The 25,828-nt window shown below is 45.9% G+C and overlaps 1 protein-coding gene across 2 annotated transcripts in view; it reads left to right on the top strand.

Annotated features, from left to right (window-relative positions):
- Positions 1–25,442, top strand: part of LOC8053179 (putative pyridoxal-dependent decarboxylase domain-containing protein 2) — a 53,678-nt gene extending 28,236 nt beyond the window's left edge. For both annotated transcript variants that reach the window (XM_029994656.4, XM_040504436.2), the window contains exons 10-19: positions 3,574–3,624; positions 3,702–3,779; positions 4,432–4,707; positions 7,178–7,283; positions 7,970–8,028; positions 14,961–15,192; positions 17,819–17,937; positions 19,661–19,753; positions 21,095–21,197; positions 24,310–25,442. In XM_029994656.4, the coding sequence (XP_029850516.2) occupies positions 3,574–3,624; positions 3,702–3,779; positions 4,432–4,707; positions 7,178–7,283; positions 7,970–8,028; positions 14,961–15,192; positions 17,819–17,937; positions 19,661–19,753; positions 21,095–21,197; positions 24,310–24,449 (1,257 nt within the window). In that variant the 3' untranslated portion in view covers positions 24,450–25,442. The remainder of the gene's footprint in view (positions 1–3,573; positions 3,625–3,701; positions 3,780–4,431; positions 4,708–7,177; positions 7,284–7,969; positions 8,029–14,960; positions 15,193–17,818; positions 17,938–19,660; positions 19,754–21,094; positions 21,198–24,309) is intronic.
- The last annotated feature ends 386 nt before the right edge of the window (positions 25,443–25,828 follow it).

The raw sequence follows: 25,828 nt of genomic DNA, 5'->3' as shown, positions 1-25,828 counted from the left end.
ACGACATCACAATCCTTGTAGAGGGGCAGATAAGACAGCCAGGAAATTATCGGAACATTTGAAAGAAAAGAAGATCCATTGGTGGATCCTTAGGGCAGTGGTTCTCAGACGGTGGCCCGCAAAGCCCTGTCTCACCAGTCAAGCCCGGCAATAAAAGTTAAATAAGGGCGGCGATGTGGGTTAGTTGGTTCATACTGATGAAAAGGCAAACAGCGCACAGTAAACGGGGACCAAAGGAAGTGCAAACAGGACAAGCGCTAATGAAAACAAATCAAAGAAAACAGCAACCCCGCCCACGTCACATGATACATTCACCACGTGTCCCAAAAAGCAATCTCTTTACTTACTTTACCCACAGCGCTTGTCCTGTTTGCACTTCCTTTAGTCCCCGTTTACTGTGCGCTGTTTGCCTTTTCGTCAATAAATGTTGTCTTCTCTTCACATTGAGAAGGAACGTGCCAAATTTCGGGTGAGTTTTTTCGCGTGTTTTAGAGAAGTCTACTTCACACTAGTCCTTAGTGATATCTATTTGTTAAATTATTCTCATAATTAGCCTAACCTTTCCCTTCCCCTCACCATGAACGGGGTCCTCCATCATCTCCGCCGATCCACAAGGGGTCCGCGAAACATGATGGTTGAGAACCACTGCCTTAGTGAATGAGTTAGCACGACCCTTGGGAAACGACACACACGTCCCCTTTCAGGAAACGCTAAACTGACTCCATCACTTTTCTGTTTTGGATTTCTCTTTTGCGTGTATTTTTTGCTGCCTCTTTTTGGCTCCTCCGTTACGGGGTCAGTGTTAGCGTTTCCCAAAAGGGGACGTGCGTGGCGTTTGCCATGGGTCATGCTAATGCATTCCCTAAGGATCCACCAATGGACCTTCCTTTAATTTTTTCCAGCTTTGCAGGTTTCTTTCGAAAATCTCTATGAAGGGTGTTTTGTGACATATGCTGTGTATCTTTCTTGGAAGACACATTATATGTTGCAGAATCCCGTCTCCTTTGTTCACAGTCTATCTTCTTTTGCCGCCTACTTGGACTAGCGCTAGTACTTGGATTATACTCCGTTTTGTAGCGCAAACCTAGGCTTACGCACTCCGCAGACCTGTAAGTTCAGATTCGCCCCAGCATCCGTGCCCGCATTGGCTTATGCCTTGTGACATCACCTCCCTCTCGCCTTTCTCCTTCATTTCTCTCCTTTCTTCCGTCCTAGTGGTTTTGCACGCTGTTTTGTATATTGCTTAGTAGGGTTCGAGCTGGAAACTGGAACAGTGGCTTTTGTCGGGAGGTGAAGGAAAGGGAAGTGGCCTCTGCTCAGGATCACTGACTGGCCCTGTACCAAACCTTTTTGTAGTTTATTAAGGTTTTTAAGGCGAAAGCCTTATATGTCTAATCGTTCAGTCGACCTTCAAAGTCCTTGAGCGAAAACACATCGACAACACGAAAAGCATGAAAACACGCCGGCGACACGAAAGATACGAAAACCCACGGTTCGCCACTGGACCCCGAGATGGCGTTACTTGTGCCAAAATCGATGGAGGCGTGCGTGCGGTGCTAAACCAGTGGGAGAGAAGGACACACTCGCTCGGGCGGCGGTGAAGAGTGAGCATGCGACATACTGCGAGGTTAACGGCTCCAAAAGCGCATCAACAGAAAGCGCACTGTCTTCGGAGGTTCGCTATCACGTTTACGTGACCGCTCAGGCGAATTAGAGGTGATGAAATTAAGAAGGATGACAAATCGAATTAAGAGGTATCAAAGTGAATAAAGTAAATCATATTCCTGTCTTTAATGCATTGGCGCTTGGGCTTTCGCCTTCAAGTCGTTTTAGAGATAACATAAAAGACCCTGTGAATATTTTTTTTATACATTTGATTTTAATATTTGAGTTTTATTGGATAAATTTTAATTAACAGAAATTTGACCGGCAAGTGCTTTGTGTTTTTGTTTCTTGAATTTATCTGAAAACAGAGCTCTACTTAGGTGCTTCCATCTATCAAACACAATAGCAAACACGTTCAGATTTATTTGCGTTCGCTGGCTGACTAAATAATTGAATGACTTTGGTAGGAAATGTCTGATCTGTTTCTCGTTCTGGATCATCAACTTTTGGAAGTGGCGCAAAGTTTCGTCGGGTGCAGGAATCATGACGTTGTTTCAGCAAAGTGATGACAATGCATGGTCTTAATTACATGCTCAGGTACAGCAAAAACTTGGCATTATTCACGAGCCCTGCCCGGCCTTATATTTTTCCTTAAACCCAGTTAAGAAAACACCCATCTTTTATGATCTACTATAGGAGTACAAACATGTAAAAACAAACAATGCCTCCCCTTCTCTGTACTGCAGCACGAGAAGGAGCAATGTGTTATTCCTTTATATTAAAAAGGAAATTTTTAGTGCCTAAATAGTTTTCCAGTATTTTTTAGGGAAAAGAACCGAGGCATGGTTGCACACTCAAAAATGACTCCCCACTTAAGGGGTGTGTAGGAAGTCATAAATTAGCAAAGCATTTGGTTTCGTTTTTACAGCGGGGCTGTTAAGGGCTAGGTTCCCCAGGATCGTGTCCGGTGTGTTGACACAAACCTACCTGGACAGCTACCGCCATCTATAAGCGACGGCGACAAGCACACAACCAGTATTGTTTCCGCTGTTGCTCGTAGATGGCGGCAATCTTTCCAGCTATCATAGGAGAATGGATAGTTGGGCGCGTTGGTGGGAATTCATCATAGGAAACAGCGCAAAAAACAGACGACGACGAAGAAGAACCACACGTAACGAGTGCAATGCTCGTCACGTTTGTTTCTTCGTCCTCGTCTGTTTTGCGCGCTGTTTCCTACGCTCCTACGCTCTTATCAGTTTCGGTGTGGACTCACGATGGGTCGGCGGCGCACCCTTTCGGGGAAAGAAGAGTGGCTGCGGAAGGAGTGGCGACGTACGCAGCAGCGCAAATGGGTCCGCAACCGCCGCAAAGCCGCTTTCACCTCGACTTCCACTGCGTCCAGCGCTTCAGTTTCCCTTGCCAAAGAGCACATCGCTCGCCTGGAAAGCCGCCGCCGAGAACAGAACCAGCGATGTAAAGGGCGCTGGTGGGCCAACTCCACGGACGATGATCGTCCCACGGAGGCCAAGTGCAAGCGCGAGGCCCGGCAACGACTGCACTCCACGCCGGCTGAACAGTTCCCGGGTGTGACGGCGAGGTTCCGGAGGGAATTCGTGGAGAACCCGTTTGGCGTGACGTGCGCCGTGTGCAACCGACTCTGGTTCGCCGGAGACGTATCCACGAACGGCGGTGTGTCAGACAAGAAGCGGGAATTGGGGCGCGTGCGCATTGCAGCAGTGTATCGAGTACAGCTCCGCTGGTCTTCCTTCTTCACGAGAGTGGAAAGGCTGAATGTTTTTTCGTTTTGAATTGCACTTTTTGGTAATAAATATTGGTTGCAAGAAATGACCCCACATAAGACTTGTTTCACGTGCAACTTGGAAACTTTTCCAACTTCGCGTCTGGAGCGCACATAGGACTCCTTTTGTGTGCAGCTTGGGAACTGAGATTGTGCACAATCTTTTGCAGAGTGAAATGCTTCGTGAGCGTTTGGACCAAGTGCCAGGAATCGAAGTTGTGGTAAGTGCTCATTTCGACTCGCAGGTCCTCACTTGCACGAAAGGGGTGTGCGAGGCTGTTTTCATTTGTTTTTCTAGGGAAGGCCGCGAGCAGTGTCCAAGGAAGGCCAGGTGCTGACGTTGGCCGACGTAGTCACCAAGTCGGTTGGTACATTGGTGAGTTTGCGTCTCCGTTGTAATTTGTGCTGTAGTCACCGGACGAATAAAGTGCTTGTTGTGTTTGCTGGGGGAGTGATTTCTGCACCAGCTTTTAATGGGGATCATAGCATTCTTTAGGCGTGTGTCTGGGCAACATGTCTTTTCTGTTTCCTAAACCCAAAATCTGTTGGTTGATGCAAAAACAAAAAAAAAGAAACTGACAAATTCGGCATTTTATGGTTGTGTTCTTGTGTGTAGATGCTTGGAACATTAAGGTAGTGAATCATGCATCAGTGTAGTTGACTTTTTTAACTTTGATTTTGAAAGATGTGCTCCGAAATATATTTTTCTCAAAAGTTTAGGATATTTTTCAAGTTTAACAAGACGGGGGATTTTAGTTCCGCTGAGCGCGCTCCAGTCCCTGGCACGGGCTCGCTGCGACGAAGCGATACCCACAGCAATGGCATCGTGGCTGCAGCTTTCCTGCCGCTGGATCTTGCACGAAAGGAAAAGCCCCTGCACACAACTTGCTTTAGTTTGCAAAGTCAGGTGTTCACACCAGGGTTGTCGTTGAGCATTGACGAGGAGACATAGGAGGTTCCAAATTTGAGCTGCGCCTCGATTTCACAACCCTCGATTAATTTGCAGTTGTAACCTCTCCTATTCGCAGCTGCTGTTTGACGTCGTCGTTCCTGTGGTGACATTTCGGTACATACCTGACGAAGACGGCGAAACAGATGAATTTTGCAAGTCAGACGGAGAGGTGGAAGAGGAGAAGGGGAGGGAAGCAGAGGGCCGACCGGAAGCAGTCGACCGAAAGGAACAGTCCGAGCCAGTAACGACCGCAGAGTCGCCTACCAGCGAGGAACAGGAAACGACGCACCCAAGAGAGACTGAATCGTCAGCCTCGAAGGACCCCTCGTACCAGAACAACCTCAACTCTTGGGTGAGTTCACTCGCCCTTTCGTGAATCGAAGATGGACGTTTTCCTATCGGTGTGTTGTGCACGTTACCGATTACGCTAAACATTGGCCGCGGCGTGGCCTTGAAATTGGGTTTAATTGTCTGAAGGTCGAATTATACAGGGGGCTCTAAATGGCTTGAGCCAAGCTCGACCTTTGTTAGTAGTTTGCGATAATTTGCTCCCATTTGTGCTAAAATGTGTGCATCTAAAAGCATACTGTGGAGGGTGCCAATGCAAAGAAAAAAAAAGTGCAAGCATTGCTCTGAATTTGCAGTGCGATGAACAAACTCTACAACCTCAAGTCCAGGGTGCGTTGCAAACCATCCCCATGGACACCCCCCCCCCCCCCCCCCCCCCCCCGGCTACGTGCCTGAAACAATGGTTTATTTCTTCCGGTGCGATTTTGATGTGAGAGCGTCTCACCCGAAGGGGTGCATGTACAGAAACATTGTGCAACGAAAATAGACCTCACTATAACAGCCTACTGCTCTGTCTATAAATCAGAAAGCAATGGTTCTCATGTCGTCATGTAGGTAGCTACCGCCCTTGACTCGATGCCTCACTCGTTTGGAACACGCTCATTCATTCCCCTTCTGCGCAGGCGTGGGGTGAGACGGCGCTTCTTATGAGCCATCCAAGCGCGCTCAGTACAGCTGGACTTGCTGCTTCTAGCAGACGTGCTGTTTCATTGATTTGTTTCTGGCATCATTTTCGAAGTTGAATAGACATACACTCCACAGTAGGTGCCAACACATGACTTGTGACACTACTGTGTTACTATTTCTGCATGAAAGTGGAAACTTGCACCTAAAATTGACCTTCTTCATTCCTATTGTATTCATATCGCTGAAATGTCGAACTTGGATAGACCTCACCAACCCAAATGTGATGATAAAAGAGAGATATCTCCATTTGTTCAAGAGACATGCACCCAACAAGACAATCATAGTACGTCCGACACCAACATGATGTCACCCGCACCGTCATCTTAAGACGGATCTCGCATGTCCAGTGCAGCCACGGTGATTTGTTACATTTGATATGTGCATTTCATTTCACTGGATTCGGTGATGTGTTACCATTCAGCATGCCTAAAGCTTGCGGCCATGTACCCATTTTTTTTTTTAATAAGTTAATATTATTTGTTGACCATTTTGTTCTTAGCCCGAGACTGAGGCAGGAAAAGAGGAAAGTTTCAAAGTAGAAGAAAAATGAACAGTCGAGGACACGTCTCTAACACAGCTAAAGACAAGTTTATTGGGTCACCTTCTTATATACACTCCACGAACTTCACCACAGAACCTTCCCGATCTCAAAAGCCAAAAGATAACAAAGGTCTCACATCTTTCCACCACAATTGTCAAACGACCTTGACGTTTTCCACAAAGCAACAACAATAGCTCCCCTCACCCGGAAGACACTTGACTGAATCCTTCCTGCCTCAGTCTCGGGCTAAGAACAAAATGGTTAACATCCACCAGCTCGCCTGCGCAATCACTACATTATCATTATTTGTTAATTTATAATTTTTTTGCATGCTCCGCTTTATTTCTAAATACCCGTGCTGTGTTGTTCATGGAGTCCCCAAGCCAGCTCTTCCACCGCCGTGGCGTGGTGCAACATGTGCATGCACATATCTACTTGGGTTGAATGATACAATTCAGTCTTTTCGCTATCTAATTAACAGAAAAAATATTTGTCATACAAATGTATGGATGTTTATCGAGACCTCTGAGGGTGATCAAATCAAACTAAAAGTTGTATTAACAAAGATTGAATTAATGCATGATTTTTTGTACTGAGCTATAAATAAATCTAAAAATGTGCAGAAGGACAACACAGACAAAAGCTGTGCATCTGTGTTGTCATTTTGTGCATTTTTTCATGTATCTTCTGGCTGTTTGCCAACATACTCAACATTAAAGTATTCTGCCAGTTTTACAGGATACTCGGACTTTGCTTCACTAGGAGGTTATTTTTTTCTGTAAGGGGATTCTGTTCTACTATTCTGGTCCTGTCCCATTTTATATCTTTATATTTTTTGATGGTGTCTTTTCTAATGCACTTTGCTTTGTGTTTAATTTCCGAGTGTGCAATAGATCGATCTCACTAGCCAGTTTTGTCAAACGCCTTCACTCCCGTGACGCATCGAGAGGACTTTAGCCTTTCTGCACGTGCGACAACCTCACTGCAGGTCCGCGCGAGAAGAGCACAAGGCGGCACGAGCTGTCTCGCTCACTGCCGTCTGCCTTCGTGAACTAAAGTTGTGGCGGCTTCACGCATGCGTGGAGTGCTTAGTTTATTTCTTGTGTTTGGACATTTTCCCGGAATGTCATTTTAGCGTCGTAGAGAATAATCTGTACATGCACGTTCCTTTTTATTTTGTTTAGTATTTTTTCTCACGTGGTTTAATGCTATCTTATGGCTATCATCTTTTGTGATTCCTCTGCAGTTGGGACAAGTCTTGAACAGGGACGTTCCGCGAGCTGCCCTTGACCTTCTTGACCTGGATCAACATGGCGTCTGCCTTCGTTTCTGCCCGCTCGAGAGCGCTCACGGTCAGTGTTCCTTTATGCCCGCATATCTGTTACCCGTGGCTTCGTTTAATAACCTTTCATACTTTCAGTAAATACTGCTTGGAATTAATTTATGGGGTTCATAGCTTACGAGGCACGCGTTAAGTGTTTCTCAACACGCAACCGCAGTCGCAGAAAAGATTGGGGAAAGTCGAGCAGTGCTCGCCCCCGTAACTCGTAGCCATAGCAAGCACATGATCTAGTTTAATAATATGACACCAATGTTCACCATGGCTTGATGCAGAGGTCGGCAAGCAGAGCAGACATGCAGAGTTCCACACATTATTGCGATTTGGCCACTCCTGTCATTGCAGCAATTGGACACGAGCCACTACTTGAATGTTCGTTGAGGCATTGATAGTCACAAGCCGAAATTGAGTGCTCACGTATTGCTACCGCCCAATCTGTGGGTTGGATTTGGCTATTGAAGCTTTGGTGAAATCCCTTCGTGATACGTCATAAATTTTTGTGACGGAGAGGCTGAAATAAAAAGTCAGCTCTTATCATTTAAATTATGCCCTGACATGGAAGTATTTTGGTCTGCAGCGTTGTGTGCAAGTGTGCTTGGGTCACACTTGTTCCAGTAAGCTCATGTGAAGTGAAAGCTTGTGTTAAGTGAGAAACATTCTAATCCAATGTCGTTGCACCTTTGTCATTTTGCCGTGCAGTATTCGGCACAACGACTCAGGACGTGGAGGAACTCCATGGGTGCCTGCTGAAACAGTTGGTAAGCCCAAGAACCTTCTTTCATCTTATTCGTTTAGCACGCAGGTCAACGTAGACAGACATTCCAATGTTATGTGAAACTTTCTAGATCCATGCACTTTTGTAATTATACCATTGTTTCTGTCAATTTGTCATTGCATCCAGCGTATTTCAGGAATAAACTGCTTACTTCCACTGTACAATAGTCCAATCGCACTAAAGGCTACCACTGCAAGGTCATAGGTCTGAAAGATTGTCATGATGCATGTGAACTCAAGTTTGAGAGCTTAGGTAATTCAACGGCTGCAAACTCATGTTCCTTGCGTTTGCTCTATGGCAGGGGTGGCCAGGCTGACCAGGCCTAAGAGCCGCAAACAATAGCACGAAAATTCCAAGAGCTGCGGGGGGGGATTTCGTCCAGAGGAATAAACGAAACTTGAGGCTACTTTCCATCTATCTGAGTCAAAAGCAGTCCAAGTGCACGTAAGGTAGCAGTAGCACAAGACTACCAAACCGCAACCTGTGCTTCGATTTAAAACACATTTCAGTTCTTTTTTGGGGGAAGTGCTCCTGTGACCGGGAGGGAGCAGGGGGGAAGGGAGGGGTAGGGGAGGGAGCCGCGAGCCGCAGCTTGGCCACCCCTGCTCTATGGTTATATCCGTGGTATGTATTTTCCACTCTTCTTTTCTTTTGGATGCATGCTGGAATCATCCAAGTACTGATAGAAAGCTCGGTTGAACAAGAGCATTTATCTCTGCATTAATCAAGTACTTGAAAGTAGTAAGTTCATGTGCATGCACTTGTTTGCTCATGGGAATCAATTAGATTTTTTCTACAGGCTGTTTCAGCAAAGGCTTTCAAAAATCCCTAAAAATTAGATTGACTGAGAAAAAAAAAAAAAAAAAACTCTTTTTGGGAACAAACTACCAGTCGCGGCGGAGTTCATGAATTGCGAAAAACATACCAACTAGCTAAATATTAACTAAAATTTACTGATTAACCCACGTAGCACGAGAACGTTCTGAGAACATTCCGGGAATGTTCAAAATAACATAGACAACATTCTTGGAATGTTGAAGATTTACGTAAGAACATTCTGTCAACGTTGTCAGAATGTGGCGCAGGCACTTATCACTACATTCGGGGAATGTCTTCAAAAGGATATTCTTAGAACGTTCTGAGAACGACATAGAACATTACCAGGTCATTCAATCAACATTGGAACATCCTAACAAGGTTCTAAAAACGTTCTCAGTACATCCAAAGAACTTCTGCAACATTCTCTGAATGTTGCAAATTTACGTAAGAACATTCTATCGACGTTGTCAGAATGCGGCGCAGGCACTTATCGCTACATTCGGGGAATGTTTTCTAGGGGATATTTTTAGAACGTTCTGAGCACGACAGAACATTTAATCACCATTCTAACAAGGTTTTAAGAACGTTCCCAAAACATCCAAAGAACATCTGCAACATTCTCTGAGGAATGTTTACAAAGATTCACAATTATGGCTTGCTTAGCTTACATCCCCACTGAGCCGTACTACATATATTGATATAATAAATCTCCTCACAGAGCGATCGATATTTTTTAATCGAAATATATTTTTTCCAGCCCTAGCACAATCTAGCCGCTGTTCCAGCGCATTAGCCAGAGCCTGTACTATAACGGCAGTTAACTCCTGCTTATCAAAACGTGCTGCATACATAAGCGATCACTCACTCCGAGCATAAAAACAGACACCTACGGCATCCCACACTTAAGCGGGACATACCTTTTTCTAGGTATTGAATCCGAGATGGTAAAAATCGGGTCCATTCAAAACTGCCCCTCTACATACGCAGTGAGTGCCAAGCTCATTATAAAATTTTGAAGACCATTGCTTTTCTCCTACACCTTATCTCACATTCCTCGGTAGACTCGTATAAGATAAAACTGATCCCCTATGCTAAGTTTCCAGAAACTCCACTTAATTTGCATATTTTTGGCACAAGGTGGCATATAGTGGATGGTGGTTCGAAACACAGGTTGCTTGAAAGCTCCGTAAAGTTGGCTTCACCTGCGAATATTCTAGCAATGTTCGCAAGCGAACGTTCCAAGAATGTTGCACATATGAATGTTCAAATGGGAACATTCCGAGATCATTGTGCATACGAATGTTCGCCAACAAACGTTTCTAAAATGTTGAGCAGCCTACCTTGTAAGGAATGTTCGCATACGAACGTTCCTAGAATGTTCCGAATGGCGTTTTAACGTTCCTTCAACATTCAGAACACCCAGGGAATGTTCGCACGACATTGGATGCTACGTGGGAACTTTTTAATTAGTGAAAATAAATGTTTGGTTTCAATGAAAAACTTGCCAAGTATCGTGGAAAACCGTTAATGAACTCCTTTTAGAAAGATATGAAGCAGGGGCAGCACTTTACGGCCGTCCAAAAAAACGCCCAGTTTGGTCGCGTTACTATACTCCGCGACAACTTTTCTTGGCACTGCAGTGGAAGGTACAGGCCCGCGTTCCCTCTCCCATTTTGAGTGTACGCAGGCTCTCCTCGTTCCCCATTTCCGGGGAGAGGAGGAGAGCCCGCGCACACTCAGAATGGGAGAGGGGACGCGGGCCTGTACCTTCCACTGCATTGCCAAGAAAAGTTGTCGCGGAGTATAGTAACGCGACCAAACTGGGCGTTTTTTTGGACGGCCGTAAAGTGCTGCCCCTGCTTCATATCTTTCTAAAAGGAGTTCATTAACGGTTTTCCACAATACTTGGCAAGTTTTTCGTTAGAACCAAACATTTATTTTCACTGGAGGGAAGTATGGCACATGTGCCATACTTCCCTCCATCGCACGAGGGAGGCATGTGTACAGTGTGCTCAACTGTTAAATATAACGCGGGAGCGGTGGTCGAAACCGATATCAGCGCTGTCTAGCGATTAAACCAATGATGCAGCAGAGAATAAGGCGGCTCCTCTTGCGATTGTCGACACTCCCCGATACAGTTATCGCATGCCCTCCTCGTTTCTTTCTTTATCACCCACGCTTCAAATCTTTACTTGTTTGTTCTGTCTTTTTTGCCACTCTGTTTAGGGTTTGATTACAACTGCATTCCTGTTACCATCCTTGATGAGTCGGAGTGAGGACGGCGAAACAATATCTTTATATTCATCATTCTGAACATATTATTGGCGGAAAGAATGCAAGCGTTAGAGGAATTGACTTTCTTTTACGAAACAGTGACAGTATCATGTTTAGCCTTCCATTTGACATCTTTTATGCAATAAAGTATACGTTTTTAGCGCTTCTTGAAACTAGCGTGCAGAAAAACCATAATCCCCGAACCTCTTATATTTCTTTATTACGCAAAAATTGACTACTTTCCACAGTAAGAAACCATAAACAATTATTCAACCAACATTTATATTTATGCCAGGGTTGGGCAGAAATACTCAAAAATGTATTTGGAAATACAAATACTGGGATACATTAAAATAGTAGCTAAAATACTGATACTAAGATACATATGTAAAAAAGTATCGCGATACATATTAGAAATACATTTTAAAAAGAGGCAAAAATATTTGGAAATACAAATACAGGAATACATTTTAGGGAGGGCAGAAATACAGGTACAGAAATACTGATAGTGCAATACATTTTCAAATTTTTTTGAGACGTCAACTGAGATGAAGCTTGAAGTTTGAAGTGGAAGTTTTCGATCCCGAAATTACTTTCCTCTAGGCTTAGCACTTTGCCTTGAAGGTAGTGGTTTAGGATGACCAGGAGGCTTCAATGGGCCCCAAAAAACATTCCATCAAGGGCTGACCGCGGTCCCTTCCCTGACATCCTGTCTCTCTGATGAGGGAATTTTGTCAACATTCTTCACATGACGTCACGGTGGAATGAACTAGTATTCTTTATCTGTAGGTGTGGCCTTGAACATGAAACCTTACCACGCTGCTGTATGAAAGGAAAATACATACTTTTATTGTAGGTTACCTTGTTGAAGATTGTGCAGGCAGTGTCATTTGGAATTTTCGAGAAGAGTGAACCACATGAAGCATCTTGGAATGCATGCCTTATCTTCTGTTATGGTTGAAAAAACAATACAGTAGCATCCTTGTTCTGAGGGTCCTTACTACCTACCCTTCGCCACCAATGCACGGATTGCAGTCATCAAGTTTTGCCTAGCATTATCCAAACAGAGACCTCATGGATTGTGAGCTGATATTGCCGGCACAGGTGCGAGCTGTCCGAGAAACAGCGGGCTCGAGACGAGTCGCGGGAGTACGTAGTCTGGGATGGCACAGCGAGGCCACTTCTGACCTCTTTCTGGGTTTCGGATCACCAGAGCAGCGGGTCACGTTCACGTCGGCGGATGACGTACCCTTGAGCCGTACAATGTTACGAGCACAGCCGCAGATGCATTCGAATATGTGTTGAACTTCACTGCGTGAGTCTTCCTACTATTTCAAGTCAGCCACCGCCAGGCTCGTGCTGCAACGGAATGTGACTCAGCTTTGCCGGCTGGGTGTACTCTGTAAGCTAAGGCTAGAGAGACAGCTAGCAGCGGGCATTAGATGCCAGCAAACAATGACTCAAGAAATCCCTACCTAAGGACCTGCGGCGGAAGATGCCCTGACTCCACTACTGGCACACTACCTGGTTCGAGTCCCCGACTAGCAACACTTCTCAGAAGAGAGAAGAGGACGCATAGAAAAATAGTTTGGAGAATCAAAAGGAACCTTGGTCAGCATAGTAACAATGCCCCAGCATCTCCTTGGCTGTGGTGCCCTAAGAAGTAAAAAAAAAAAAAAAAAATGTGTTCAGACTTTTTTTTTTGAAGGGGGGGGGGGGGGGGGGCGGGAGTATTTCTTAACAAATGTAACAAAATACATTTCACCCTGATTGTATTGCGATACAAAGAAACATTCGAAATGTATTTCGATACAGGAATACAGATACTGGTGAAAAAAATTTATCGCGATACAGAAATACAGATACGAAATGTATTTCTAAAATACTATCGCGATACATTTGTATCGCGATACTGCCCAACCCTGATTTATACAAAATTCATGGTACCGATTCTTATTGCCTTTAATGTTGGTCGCATTGGGACAGACCTTGAAATTTGACAAAACATATTGAAAACATTTCTTACTTTGTTTTTAGCAGGCCGGTTCGGCACATCATTGAAGCAGTATACGAGTGAAGAAAAATACGGGCTTGCCGATAGGAAATGCTATCTCGTGAAGAGACATATTCTCAAAAGCTTTCTGATAGATGCCCATGTTAGTAACGTGTCATATTCCCAGCAACAGCAATCACTGCCTCCATCCTTCGCGGCATTGAGTCGTACAGCGATGTGACAAAGTCTGGGTCCCTTCGCAGCCTGTCCCATTCGTCGCGAACTGCCTGCCAAAGACCGTCCAAGGTCCAGGCGTCGACGACATGCTGCCTCGCTAGCGATGCTTTAATCAGGCCCCACACATTCTCACATGGGTTCATATCCGCCCCTTTCGGAGGCTAATTCAGCGTTCGAGCGCAGCGCACTTCGAGGAGGAGACGGACTTCTCTTGAAGTGTGTACTGGAGACTGGTCGTGTTGGTAGATGTAATCCCCACCGGGGAAAGGCCCGTCCAAGGCGTAGGGGATCAAGACGTCGTCGATCAGGCAAGCATATACTTCTCCCGTGAATCATCCTTCCAGGCTGACGAGAGGGCCAAGTCCATCCCGAGGAATAGCTCCCCATATTATTAACAGAGCACCGGCCACTAGAGAGCACTTGCTGGAAGTAGGCAGGATCATACCTAGGAAGAACAAAAAGTGTTAGTAAAACGGGTTCACAAAAAAATCTTATTTCTTGAAAAGTAGCAGGTGTCAATGACACGCTGCCTGCCTGCCTTCATCCCGCCTTTTTTGTTTTCTACTATACAAACTCTGCGTTCCTTCAACACATTACCTGTGACAGTCCGGTCTCCACACACGTCGTCTTTGGTCGAACCTTGTGCAAAATGTTGACTCGTCACTAAAGATGACGTCTCTCTAATCGTCGAACGTCCACGCCCGATGCTCCTGTGAAAATGTTAGCCGCAGCGCCCCATGACGAGCTGTCAAAAATGGATTCTGACAAGACATTCGGCTTCCCAGTCCACTTTTCCGGAGGCGTTGCCTTATCGCTTTTAGGAACATATTAAAGTTCAAGGCTTGTCTGATTTGTTGCGCAGACATGAAAGGGTCGTCGACAATCGCTGCAACAATGAGGTGATCCTCTGCGATCGAGGTTGCTCGTCTGCGGCTTCGGCGAGGTGCATCTTCGACTCTTCTTTCGTCCGGGTGGGCTCGAATTATTCTGTTTACGGCCAGAAGTGATATGCCCGTCCGTGCTGAAATGGTTCTTTGGGGCAATCCAGACATCGACATTGCAATAACGCGAAGCCTGTTTTCGTTTGATATTCTCAGGGGCATCTTAAAGCTGAGCAGAGAAACGAAGTTTCCGTTTTACAATGAAAGAGAGGACGAGAAATTTATCCTGTTGAGTGTCATGCGTAGTGCTTTATCAACCAAGCATGACGTGTATTTAGTCACACTTACGCATTTAACACGAGGGGTTACCATATCTCGGTGATCTTGCAGTTTCTCTTATAAAGGCCACCTTCTTTAAACAACAAAAAGAAAATCTAAGAGCGACTTTTTTTTTTTTTTTTTATCGCCGAGTCACGCATTGGTGATTGTTTCAGAGCTGGGTGTGTAACTCCAGAAAACGACAGCGGCATTAGCTGCCGGAGCGAGCCGGTAGATGACGCATGCAGTCTCTCCGGCCAGCGCTCCCGCGTTATGTTTAACAGTTGAGCACACTGTACATATGCAGTCTGAGTTTGCCCATACACACACGAGACAGAATGTTAGGTGCGAACTGGGGGGTCCCGTAATAGTGGAACTGCATGTCTCTCGCAGGCCATCCTGAATGCGACGGTGCGTCAGAAGCGCAAGTTTCGCCGTGCCCTCGAGCACCACGAGAATCTGGCCCTGGTGGAGGTGTGCCACTGGGCGGGGCTGGGAGGGGTCCGCTACATTCCCGGGCCCTGGTTGGGCCAGCCCTTGGACGAGGCCGGCCGCGAAGACATCAACCGCCTAAACTCGGAGCTGGTGCTCAAGCTCAAGAGCACAGACTCCGCCTTCTCGCTGGGTGAGCCGAAGCCTTCGCACTCTTTCACCGTTGCCGTCGCGTTGGTACTTTTGTTTCGAGGAAGCTTGCAGATTTTTACCGGATCTTTCTCTATGTCCCTTTCCTTTTATCGCTAGTTGGGCTGTCCCTGCCACTAATGTAAATATGAAGATTGTAGAGTTGAAATGTTTATTGTTTGTGCAGCTGTTGCCACTGACAGGATGAGAGCAGCAGGGAGGTCTCTCAGTTGTCCCACCCCCAGTGCGAGCTCCCTAACTTCGACCACACTTCGGCGTCTCGCGAAGCTCGAGCGTGTGCTGGAGGCTCGCGAAACGAGCGTCAGAAAGAGGCGCCCTGTCGCTCTTGCCCCGTCGGTGGCAATGGCTGTAATATTAGCTCTAAACGGGTGACGCTTTCCAGTCGGCAGCGAAAACATGAAGCTGAGAAACGGCAACGTTGTGACCAGCTAGAGCGGTCGCACAAATTGTCACCAGGTAAAAAGCGACTCAGGCTTCAAAGGTTGGAGTTGCAAACGGTAGTTCCCAAGTTCAGAAATGCTGAGCAAGGGTGTGGCTGGTTTGCCCTTTTCTCTTCTTTTTTTTTGACTCGGCTAACACCGGAAACGATTGTCATTCTTTTGTGCTAAGTGGAAGGAAAAAGTGAGTTAGTCTGCCTTTTTCCTGCGGACGCTCTTCACCTGCAAACAGGTTTGCGGTTTTGATTGCTCCAACACTTCTGCCATGAAGACGAGCGCCGTCTGCTAGGCGGAAGTGTCTGCTGTTTGTTGGTTAGGAGCAGATGCCTTCTGCTGGGCAGGAGCAAATGCCTTCCTTCATCCGAGAGCAGATGTCATCTGCTGAACGACGGCAGGCGTTGCCTGGCTCGCCGGAGTGAATCTCTTCTGCTGAGTGCAGAGAATACATTTTGTTATTGCAGCCCTTGTCCTTTGAAGTGGTACAGCCTGCTTTCAAAAGAGTGATCAGTGATCTTGATCGAGTGCGTTAATGCAGCGCAGCTGGGGGCTTGTAGAGCGAAGGCTCGCGCTACAGGACCCACGGATCCTGGGTTCAATCCTCACTCTTGCCCGTTTCGATCTGGATGATCATCACACCGGTGTGCGGTCGTGTGTGACTACCGTTTGACCTGCATTATACAGTATAGACCACTTACAACGTAACCGTTTATAGTGCAGGACCGGGTATAACGCGGTTTTTTTAAACCACCGGTTCGCCTCCCATAGAACTCTATTTATTTACATACCGCTTAAAATGCAGGCGCACGAAGGGAAATACCGGTTATAGTGCGGTTTTTGGCACAGCCCGCCGACCGCGTCGACGACCGGAGCAGCGAGCACGCTTCCGTGTGCGACACTAGATAACGGCGCTGACGGCGCGGGGCGAGGACGTTGCTTGAAGTGGAGAGAAGCGAAGAGAGAGGTTCCAGTTGCCATAGCGACGGAGGGACGCACGCACGTGTCGTTCACGTGCATGCGTCCCTCCGCCCCTCCGCTGCGTTGGAAACAAAGAACCAAACAACCACACCGACAGACCAATCGCAGATCAAGGAGAAGTGTTCGCGCGCGTTGCATGCTGGTCGCGGGCCGGCTGCTTCTATCCGTAAACATGGCGTCGGTTGTGATCGTCGTCGTAGACGGCGTTCATCTCATCGTTCTGCGTAAAAGCGCTATCCTTGACTGTGAATTTTCGTTGTGTGTCGTTATGATAACCCAGCACGTACTAGAAGGGAAGATCCACCTACTCGTGTGGCGATGTCGTGGCGGTGCTCTCAAGACGGCAGAAACGCCCGTGTCGTCGTGCTTGTTTACTTCGACTACAGTGGTGATTTCTAAGCATTTGTGTCCTCGCACATCGCCCGGATTTCTTATTTGGCGCACTTCATGCGTGTGCTCAAGTTCAAGGTATTACTGGCGCGTACCGTATGAAGGATGCGAATTTTCACGCGTTTTCATCTCCGGAGAAAAGTGATTAGGGTTAGCAATCCTGAACTCTCGCAACGTCCGTCCGCAACCCGCGATGCCGTTAAAAGGCCGCGCCAGGCAAAAGCCGCCAATTCCTTTCAAAATGTGTGACACACTTGAGACAGAACTGTACTAGTCTGGTGAAATAAAGACTTTCCTCAAACTAAGCTTTATTTTTCATCTAAGATAAAATAAATTCTTTTTGCAAAGGTAAGTTGTCTCATGGCATGTATATTTTGGCCTGAAAAATTGATGTTTTGGTTATAGCGCGGTACCGCTTATAGTGCGGATTTTCGCGACTCCCGCGACATACGTTATATGCGGTCTACACTGTAGATTCCAGGCTAACATGAGTACTGACCTGGCTAAATTTCTCCTCTATAGTAGAGACACCAGACACCCACTGGAAAGGGCCTACTTATTGCCATCTAAACAAACGTATAAACACAATTGCTTCCACTGCTCTTATATTCATCCCAAAAGCTGTGTGCAGTTTGAGGGAACAGCTGCCATTCGCTAAGTAGGAGTGGTTGCCTTTTGCTAAGGTGGTTTAGATGCCATCTGCTTTTCTGTCCCTCTTGCTGCGTAAATGAGCTGTATTTTGCACATGGGTGCCCTGTGGATTGAAAGTTGTCCAAAAAAAGTGTTTCCCCACAATCAACTGCACAGGGGAAGGGGATGACGGCATGTGCTGCGTGCGCTTCGGCATGGTGACAGACGACCTGGACGTGGAGGAACTGGTGGGCCTGGTGCTTGCCGCAGGCATGGAGCTGGAGGAGTCTTCAAAGGTACGCACATGGGCACTTTTTCTGGGTCTGCCAATAGCTGTGCTCTCTGGGACATGGAAATTTCACGCAAGATTGGTTATAACTTAAGACGTGTCTTGATCATCGAAAACATGCTTTAAAGCGCAGGCAAACTGGCCTATATTGAACGTGGTGTAAAACCTTCAGACTAGAATGGAAAAGAGGTAAAATGGTAAGAGATACGCTGTCGCCCCCTCTTGTCTGTATCTCTTACTGTTTTGGACTCTTTTTGCACCCCACACTCGGAGATTTGCATGACATTCTTGATCATACATACATATCTAGCAAACTCTGGAGACTCACGGAACGCACACACTTTGCAAATAAGCCGCGATGCCATGTGACATCATGAGGCCACGCGACTTTGTGACGGCATGGAACATCACGTGAAGTTGCGGTGTCACATTATGTCATATGACAACAGTCGTGTGACCTCGTGACGTCACAGAATGTCATGGTGTCACGAGATGTTACAGAGTCACATGGCACCCTGATGTCAATCAATCAATCTTTTATTTCACATCAGAAAGTGACTTAGGCTGCAGGGACAAAAAGTCGGAAGTTTGTCTTGACAAGGCCTCTGCAGCATTACAATTGTCAAGATTATATAGGCAATGTTAACCCTACGGAGCAACAGTCGACGACCGATTTTTTGGACTTCTCAGGAGCCGAAAAAACGTCCGAATAGTAGAGCAATCCGAGAAATGAGCACATTAAAGAACTTGCCATAATTACGTCTAAGTGAGCTTAAAAAAGCCATCAATAGTGCCTTGCTTCAGGTTACGTGGCGTAACCTGAAGCAAGGCACTATTGACGGCTTTTTTAAGCTCGCTTAGACGTAATTATGGCAAGTTCTTTAATATGCTCGTTTCTTGGATTGCTCTATTATTCGGACGCTTGCGTTCGGCCACTTTCTATTAGCTTGAGAATTGCTGCCTTCTTTTCTAGCGTCATGACCAAGTACTTTCCGTGCTTCTTAGCGACACTTAGCGGTGGCGGAAGAACAGATGGGGCCATGACATCCAAGCCAGCGTAGTTCGAAAACACATTCACCGAGACGAGATGAGGGGCGCAAGTCCACGATTGCAAAATGGCAAATGAACAAAGCAAAATGGTAACAACGATGATCATAATGATGCGCAGTTAAAAAAGCCATAGCATAGCGTCACCTAGCAGTAGGACTTAGCAGTACTCTAGTAGTGCTGCCAAACCAAGCCAATCCATGTGCAGCCAGCATAGAACCTGAATGACGGCTTCTCGGTGGTGTTTCCCGCTGATTGCTCACGACGATTTTGTCTGAAATATTGAACCTTCGGACTTAAAGCTGTCTGAAACATCGGTCGGGAATATGCACTATTTTTATCAGGTAAGTCACAGTTCCTCCTTTAAGTCCAAAATATCAAACGAGTCCGAAGTATAAGTATCCGAAAAATCGGTCAGTGACTGTATGCTGCTTATATGACCTTGGCCTGTGTGTCTGTCGAGCATAACGCTTCTCTCATGAAAGCCAGGCCCATGATACATTTTGTGCTAAACACAAAGGGTTGGTGAAATAAAGGAATTAATGGTTCCTTTATACAACATTTATATTGAAGATATGAGTGACTGAGCAGCCCCTTATTCGGCACTTCGACCTTGCCTCCTTTCTCCTGATGGACATAAAGATAATTCTGGGTCTTCAGAGAGCTGTTTTGCCCTGTTCCAGGCCCTGGAGTCCATGTCTGAGCTGGTGAAGCAGGGCATTCAGGAGGCCAGCAAGGGACTGCAGCAAGAGAATGAAGAGAAGATCATGCAGGAAGTGAGTGGGGAAAAATTTCAGTCGCCCACTTTCGGTTCATTCAAGGTCCATAGGGGCCCATCTTTGGGCCCACTTTTAGACTGGGTTAGGTCGGGCTGTAATATGGCCGACGAACTGCCGATGTGTTGCCATTAATGGGCCAATGTGTTACCAAGAACTTGCATATGCATGCACAATGAAGCAATAATGTAATTCTTGTATGGAGATGAAGGAACAATTGCAGTAGCCATTTTGAAAGACCCCACTAGCAATCTGCGCATTTTGGCATCTATGCCACTACAGGAAATATTGCACAAGGTAGAAACCCCCGATGTGTTGTTGACATATGTGTAATATATTATTTATTTGGAAAGACAAGCATAGTTTGAATGTGTGGAGGTGCTCACTCATGGGGAAGGACACTTCTCAATCTTAAAGTGAAGTTTCAAGAGTTAAGGCAAGACTGTTCCACTTATGAAGCAGTACTTCAAGGAATAAGGAAAGTCTGTTTAATTTAAAAACTTTCAGCCTTTCCACTCTGGTGAAGAAGGAAGAGCAGCGGAGCTGTAGCTTCTGTTCTCAAAGGTGGCTTTCCGGTAGGCGAGCAGTCTGCTCTTCTTTCGCAATGGAATCTGAAGCGCTCAACGCACGCTGCGTTCGTCGCCGCTCCTTCCGCACCCGGTCTTCTTCCCCTGAAGAAAGGGCACGCGACCGACCCATCATGAGTCCAAACCGGAACTGATAAGAGCATAGGAAACAGTGCGCAAAACAGACGACGAAGAAGAAACACACAAGACGTGCGCTGCGCTCGTACTGCGCTCGTCTCGTATGTTTCTTCTTCGCCCTCGTCTGCTTTGCGCGCTGTTTCCAACGGTAAAGTCCCACCATCCATCCCAACTATCCATTCTTCTATGATAGCTGGAAAGGTTGCCGCCATCTATGAGCGACAACGGCAACCAGATTGGTTGCCTGGTTGCCGCCGTCGCTTATAGATGACGGTAGCTGTCCAGAGGTTCGTGTTGGTTTGTGTCGACATTTCTTTGGTACCAGACACGATTCTGGGGAACCTAGCCTTTAACAGCTCCACTGTAAAAAGAACTTCTTCAAGGGATAGGGGAAAAGTGTTTCACTTAGAAACAACTTCAATGGATGAGGGAGGACTGTTCCACCTAGAAAGTAGAAATTCAAGGGGTGGCTTAAGACTGTTCCACTTAGAAAACAAGGAGACCACTTAGGAGACAAGAGATAAAAGATACAATTTGCAAATGCAGTTCAATGTTTGCTAAGTTGCACTTGGGACAGTTCCACCTGAAGATATTCCACTGTTTTTGATACCCGGCAAACGTGCCGTTTTTTTTTCAGGGCCTCCTGAGACATGTTCCTATAGTCGGCAGCCTCTTCAACTGGTGGTCACCTACATCCAAGGAATCAGGAATACGGGGACGCAGCTTCAACATCACCTCTGGTAGGAACGCTGCTGCATTGGCGAGCTTGACAGTCTTTATCTGTGCTGCCCATTTCCGCCCCATACACCGAATTTAGTGGTGTGTCTCGTGCTGCCAAGGCTAGAAGTTCCCTGTTTCTGTGAGAAACACGCATTCCACTGTACAAGGATGGCACTATTTTTCTCGACTCTCAACTCGGCCCCTGCAATAAACCTGCAACTGTGGGCTACCTTGAAAGTTTAATGGAAACAATACGTAACGTATAAACTGGAATATAGGTCTAATTTATTTTTGAAAATGGACCTGGAAAAGTCTACCCTTGTCTTATATAATGGTCATTAGCGGAAAAACAAAAATAATCTCGCTACACTGGGTGGCTGAAGCCGCCATCTTGTTTTTCTTTGCAATTGCCTAGCACTCGTCCACTTGTGCTCCTTGGTTTGTTACATCTACCATTGCCACTCCCGGAGTGATAATGAGCGGAAGTAGAAGACAGTTCACGGTAGCACGGTAGCCTTCAAGAAGAAGGCAATCGTTTATGCAGAGATCCACGGAAATCTTGCAGTGTAGCGAGAGCTTGGTGTATCGGAGAAGTGTATATGCAACGGGCGAGGCCAGTGACAAAAACTGGCGGCATGCAGCAACATGGAAAAAAAACTTAATTTCGTGGAAGGACTGCGGTGTACCCCCAATTAAAAACCAAGGTGGCACATGTTATTCAGGATCTGCACGCCAGACCTGTGACGTCGTAGTGCATCCGTACGAAAGCCAAAGAGGTCGCTTGTGCCTCCGGGCTTTCGAGGGCACAATTCAACCAGATGGCGTTGTCCTTTTGAATTACGTTAGTGAACTCGTCATCAGACAAACGTTCTGAAGTATCTGAGTAGTAACGCTCATGCACTTCCTGTTTTATTGCGTGCGAAGCAACTAAACACATGTGCCGTGTTTTCTTGTCCTTCCGTATCCTTGACCAAATTTGTTACCAAGGTAAGGTTGCATTTTCCTGCCATAAAAACTTTTTTTTTTGCTTTTTGCAACTTGTAAATTAGGTGGTCGTCCTATACACCTTTTCTGTGTACTCTCGTCCCCAGCCACCTAATAGGCGTATCCGGTATGGGCGACGAAAAAATAATCCAACGTTTCAACCTGCAAATAGTAAAAAAATGAAGGAGAGGCAAAGGCAAAACAATGTTTTCGCCCATACTGGAAGTGACGTCAATTCAAGGTGGCGGCGCACTTGCAGAAAAGGTCTATATTCCGGTTCAATCTATATTCCAGTTTATACGTATACGGCAATTCAAACGAAACGCCAGATCAACTTTATACACGTGCCTTACACTACCTTAGATATGCCAGCTCACTGTATGCAGTAACAACTAGCCCATGTTTGTGATCTTCGACAATGGACCTGCAGAAATTCGTTGAAATTGTTGCCATTCATCTTCATCCGTGACACACCCCCACTCTCGTTGTATTTATAGCGTCCCTGTGTTTTAATATTATCCCTTCAAATTTCACCCCCTTTGTAATGCACTTTATGGGTCTTACATGCAATCAATGAGTTAAAATGACAAAGATCATCTCGTGTCGGGCCATATGTGGTAGGTCTGTTCACTATTATGGGTCTCTGCTCATTTTATGTCCTTCCATTACCCATCAAATTCGCAACATGAACAGGTTTTCATGATAATCTTCTCGAAAAAGAAATGCCCCTCTTTTCGGTATATCCCAAAGGAACCCTAAATGCACAATATTTTTTAGATCTTTGGTGTCATATGGTGCCCTGGTGTCATGTGACGTCACTTGACCATCAGGGATGCACTTGGTCACATGACCTTACATTGTCATGGGGTGATGTGACATAGCTGTCATGTTATGGTGTCACCTGACATCAGATCCCATTACACGATGATGTTACATTGTGATTTCATGCCTCATGGCACGATGGTGTCATGTGATGATCGTCAGGCTGATGACAACACGTGGACACCGTAACATCATCACAGTATTCACGTGACGATGTCACGAAGAGCCTTTAAAATATGTTGACATCACATGAACACCGTGACTTCATGACGGTGTTTACATGACGGCATCATGGTGAAACTTTAAAAACAATGATGATGTCACATGAACAGAATAATGTGATTAGTGCGACTTCCCCATTGAGGCTACATGCCACGGACATGTAAACCTTAAGAGCTTAAAAGCTAAGAATTAGGGTTGTGCGAATAGTGGATTTTGAGTTCGAATCGAATTCGAAGCGAATAGTGATTTTGGTCAAATATTTTCGAATCGAATATTGAATACTCGGCCGTTTTTGGAGGGAAGTTTACAGAAATACTTCCAAACTGGACTTCTCACACTGTCGTTACTCCATCTTGCCAACCGACTTAGCTGCCGTCATTTTGACAATGTCGATGTCATTCACTCACCTTGTTGCTGTAATAACATAATATTCTTTCGAAATATTATAGTTTAAATGTTTTGAAACCGTATTTATGAGTTTTATCGGAAATAAAAGTTTGTGAGCAATTATGCATGTTATGAGAAATTTCTAAACTTGTTTTTCTAAATTTATGTCAGGACGCGGCGGCAGTGAGAAAAGAGTGCTGGCAACCAGGGCGCCAAGATTGGCGAAGATGGCGCCAGCATCTCTGGAGTTCGTCGCTCGGTTTCTTTTGCCCATTATTAAAAAGTTGATGAAATAATTACGATGAATATATTTCAAAGTTCCCACCATAATATTTATACCATTTTGCCGAACGTGTAAGTATATTCTTGATTTTAGATATTGTTTCTTTCTGGTCTTTAGACAGTAAACAAACTTGTGACCGTGAGTTTGCGAATGCTTCGAAAAGCACAAATATTACAACTGCTCTCGAAGCGAATATCGAATAGAGTACTATTCGAAAATTCAAATAGCACAGCACTACTAAGAATATATATACGGCAATTAAAATGCATTTAAAGTCTTGTCTGTCACAATCATGTGCTTCAGAACGACAGACGCGCACAATACTGGAACTCTAGGCCGTAGCAAACGATCACATCCTCATGGTATAAACTCCTGCCAGATGAGGTCAGTGATGATATGCAGCATTGTGATGTTTTGTTTTTTTATCCCTACAGGACTGGTGGAGAGTACGGAAAACATCTACAAGTATCACATGCAGATCCAGCAGGGTGGCAGTCCTGCGCTCTCCAACTGTCCTCCGCAAGCCCAAGTCCTCGTACAAGCAGGCAGCCCGCTTGAACCAAAGCACCATTAAATGGAAATGGAGGGAAGGAGGGGGGAACCTACAGATATTGGTGCCTGCTGGCGTACAAGCACTAGTTCCTAATCTTGGCAGAAACCATTCCTCGTTTTTCAGGAAGCCTGTCTGATGATCTGGCATGAAGTCCGTCTGCTTTCGCAGTCTTGGCCCGGATGCATGTAACGGTGCGGGCACCGACTTCTGGTTCAGCCCCTTGGCTTTTGCCACTCTTGAAGCCCTTTTGCACAGAAAACTCCAGTATGCAAGGGTTTGGAGGGTTGTCTGCTTTGGCAGTTGTGGTGCAAGGTCTGGTGCTAAGAGAGTGCATTGGGTCTGCCACCCGGATCTGGCTCAAAGCATTCACTGTTTTCACGAGTTCCTTTGCAAGGACTCGGGGAAACTTTTGACCCTTGCAAGGATTCTGCCGACTAAGTAGGTTGCCGTCTACTTTTGCATTCCCCAGGGGGTTTGAGAGTCTGCTATTGACTGGCTGTGCCGGCCAAGTTGTCTCCAGGTCGGTGAAAGACCGTCTGTGAGGACTAGCAGGTAAAAGTCCATGGCAGCAGTGCAGAACTGTTTACATATCATTGGTGAGGGGGGTGGGGGGTTGGGTGGACAAGATTACACATCCGGCTTCGGAAATAAGCTTTAATCTTTTCGGGACCATTCCACTTGTATACAGAAGTAGAGGGGCCCTGCTCGTTTCTGAAATGAACCATCCCCTAGCGGTTTTTGTTCTTTAACAGTCTGCTTTTGCAGGGTCTCACATATTATTTGTATTTTCTTGTTTCTTTATGGGCTTGTGTAGCGCCTGTTTTCTGCTTTAGAGTCTAACTATGGCAAACTTCTTGGGCACCTTTCCCCTGCCTCCTGCCCCAGCAGTTCTCCTGGCAGCACATTGTCTTGTGCAGACTAAAAGGTTGACGGTCGTCCGGGCCGGGTTTGCCTTACGAAGACGTTGTGATACATCTAGTCAAAAGTGTTCAATAAATTGTCAGTTTTTTTGGAGTCTGTGTCCTTTCTTCGTTGTCATATTGCTACTGATCACAAGACCGTGCTGGTCAGCTTGCATGCAACACAGCTATAGTTATGAGATGACTGCTGCCTTGGTGTGGCTTGCTTGGACATCACCTGAGGACGGCTAGTATTGATTATCTTGAAAGTTGACTCACAAAATTGTTTTTGAGCTGGCAAAAAACCTTATTTCCCAGCATCATCCTCTCACATCCTTCTTGCACAGTTCCTCATCTAAAAGGGATGGGGAGCTGAGGGCTGACCCCCGCAGCAAGGAGAATTTCCTCCTTGCTGTGGGGGCCGGAATTTGACCATGCAATTATTTTTTTAAATAATTAGTAGTCTGAATATGTGCATTGCTTTTGTAAAGCATGGGTGGA

This window comes from Ixodes scapularis, unplaced genomic scaffold (assembly GCF_016920785.2).
Source record: "Ixodes scapularis isolate PalLabHiFi unplaced genomic scaffold, ASM1692078v2 PGA_scaffold6__148_contigs__length_123643588, whole genome shotgun sequence".
Taxonomy (NCBI): domain Eukaryota; kingdom Metazoa; phylum Arthropoda; class Arachnida; order Ixodida; family Ixodidae; genus Ixodes; species Ixodes scapularis.
This window is presented reverse-complemented; position numbering and strand designations above follow the sequence as displayed.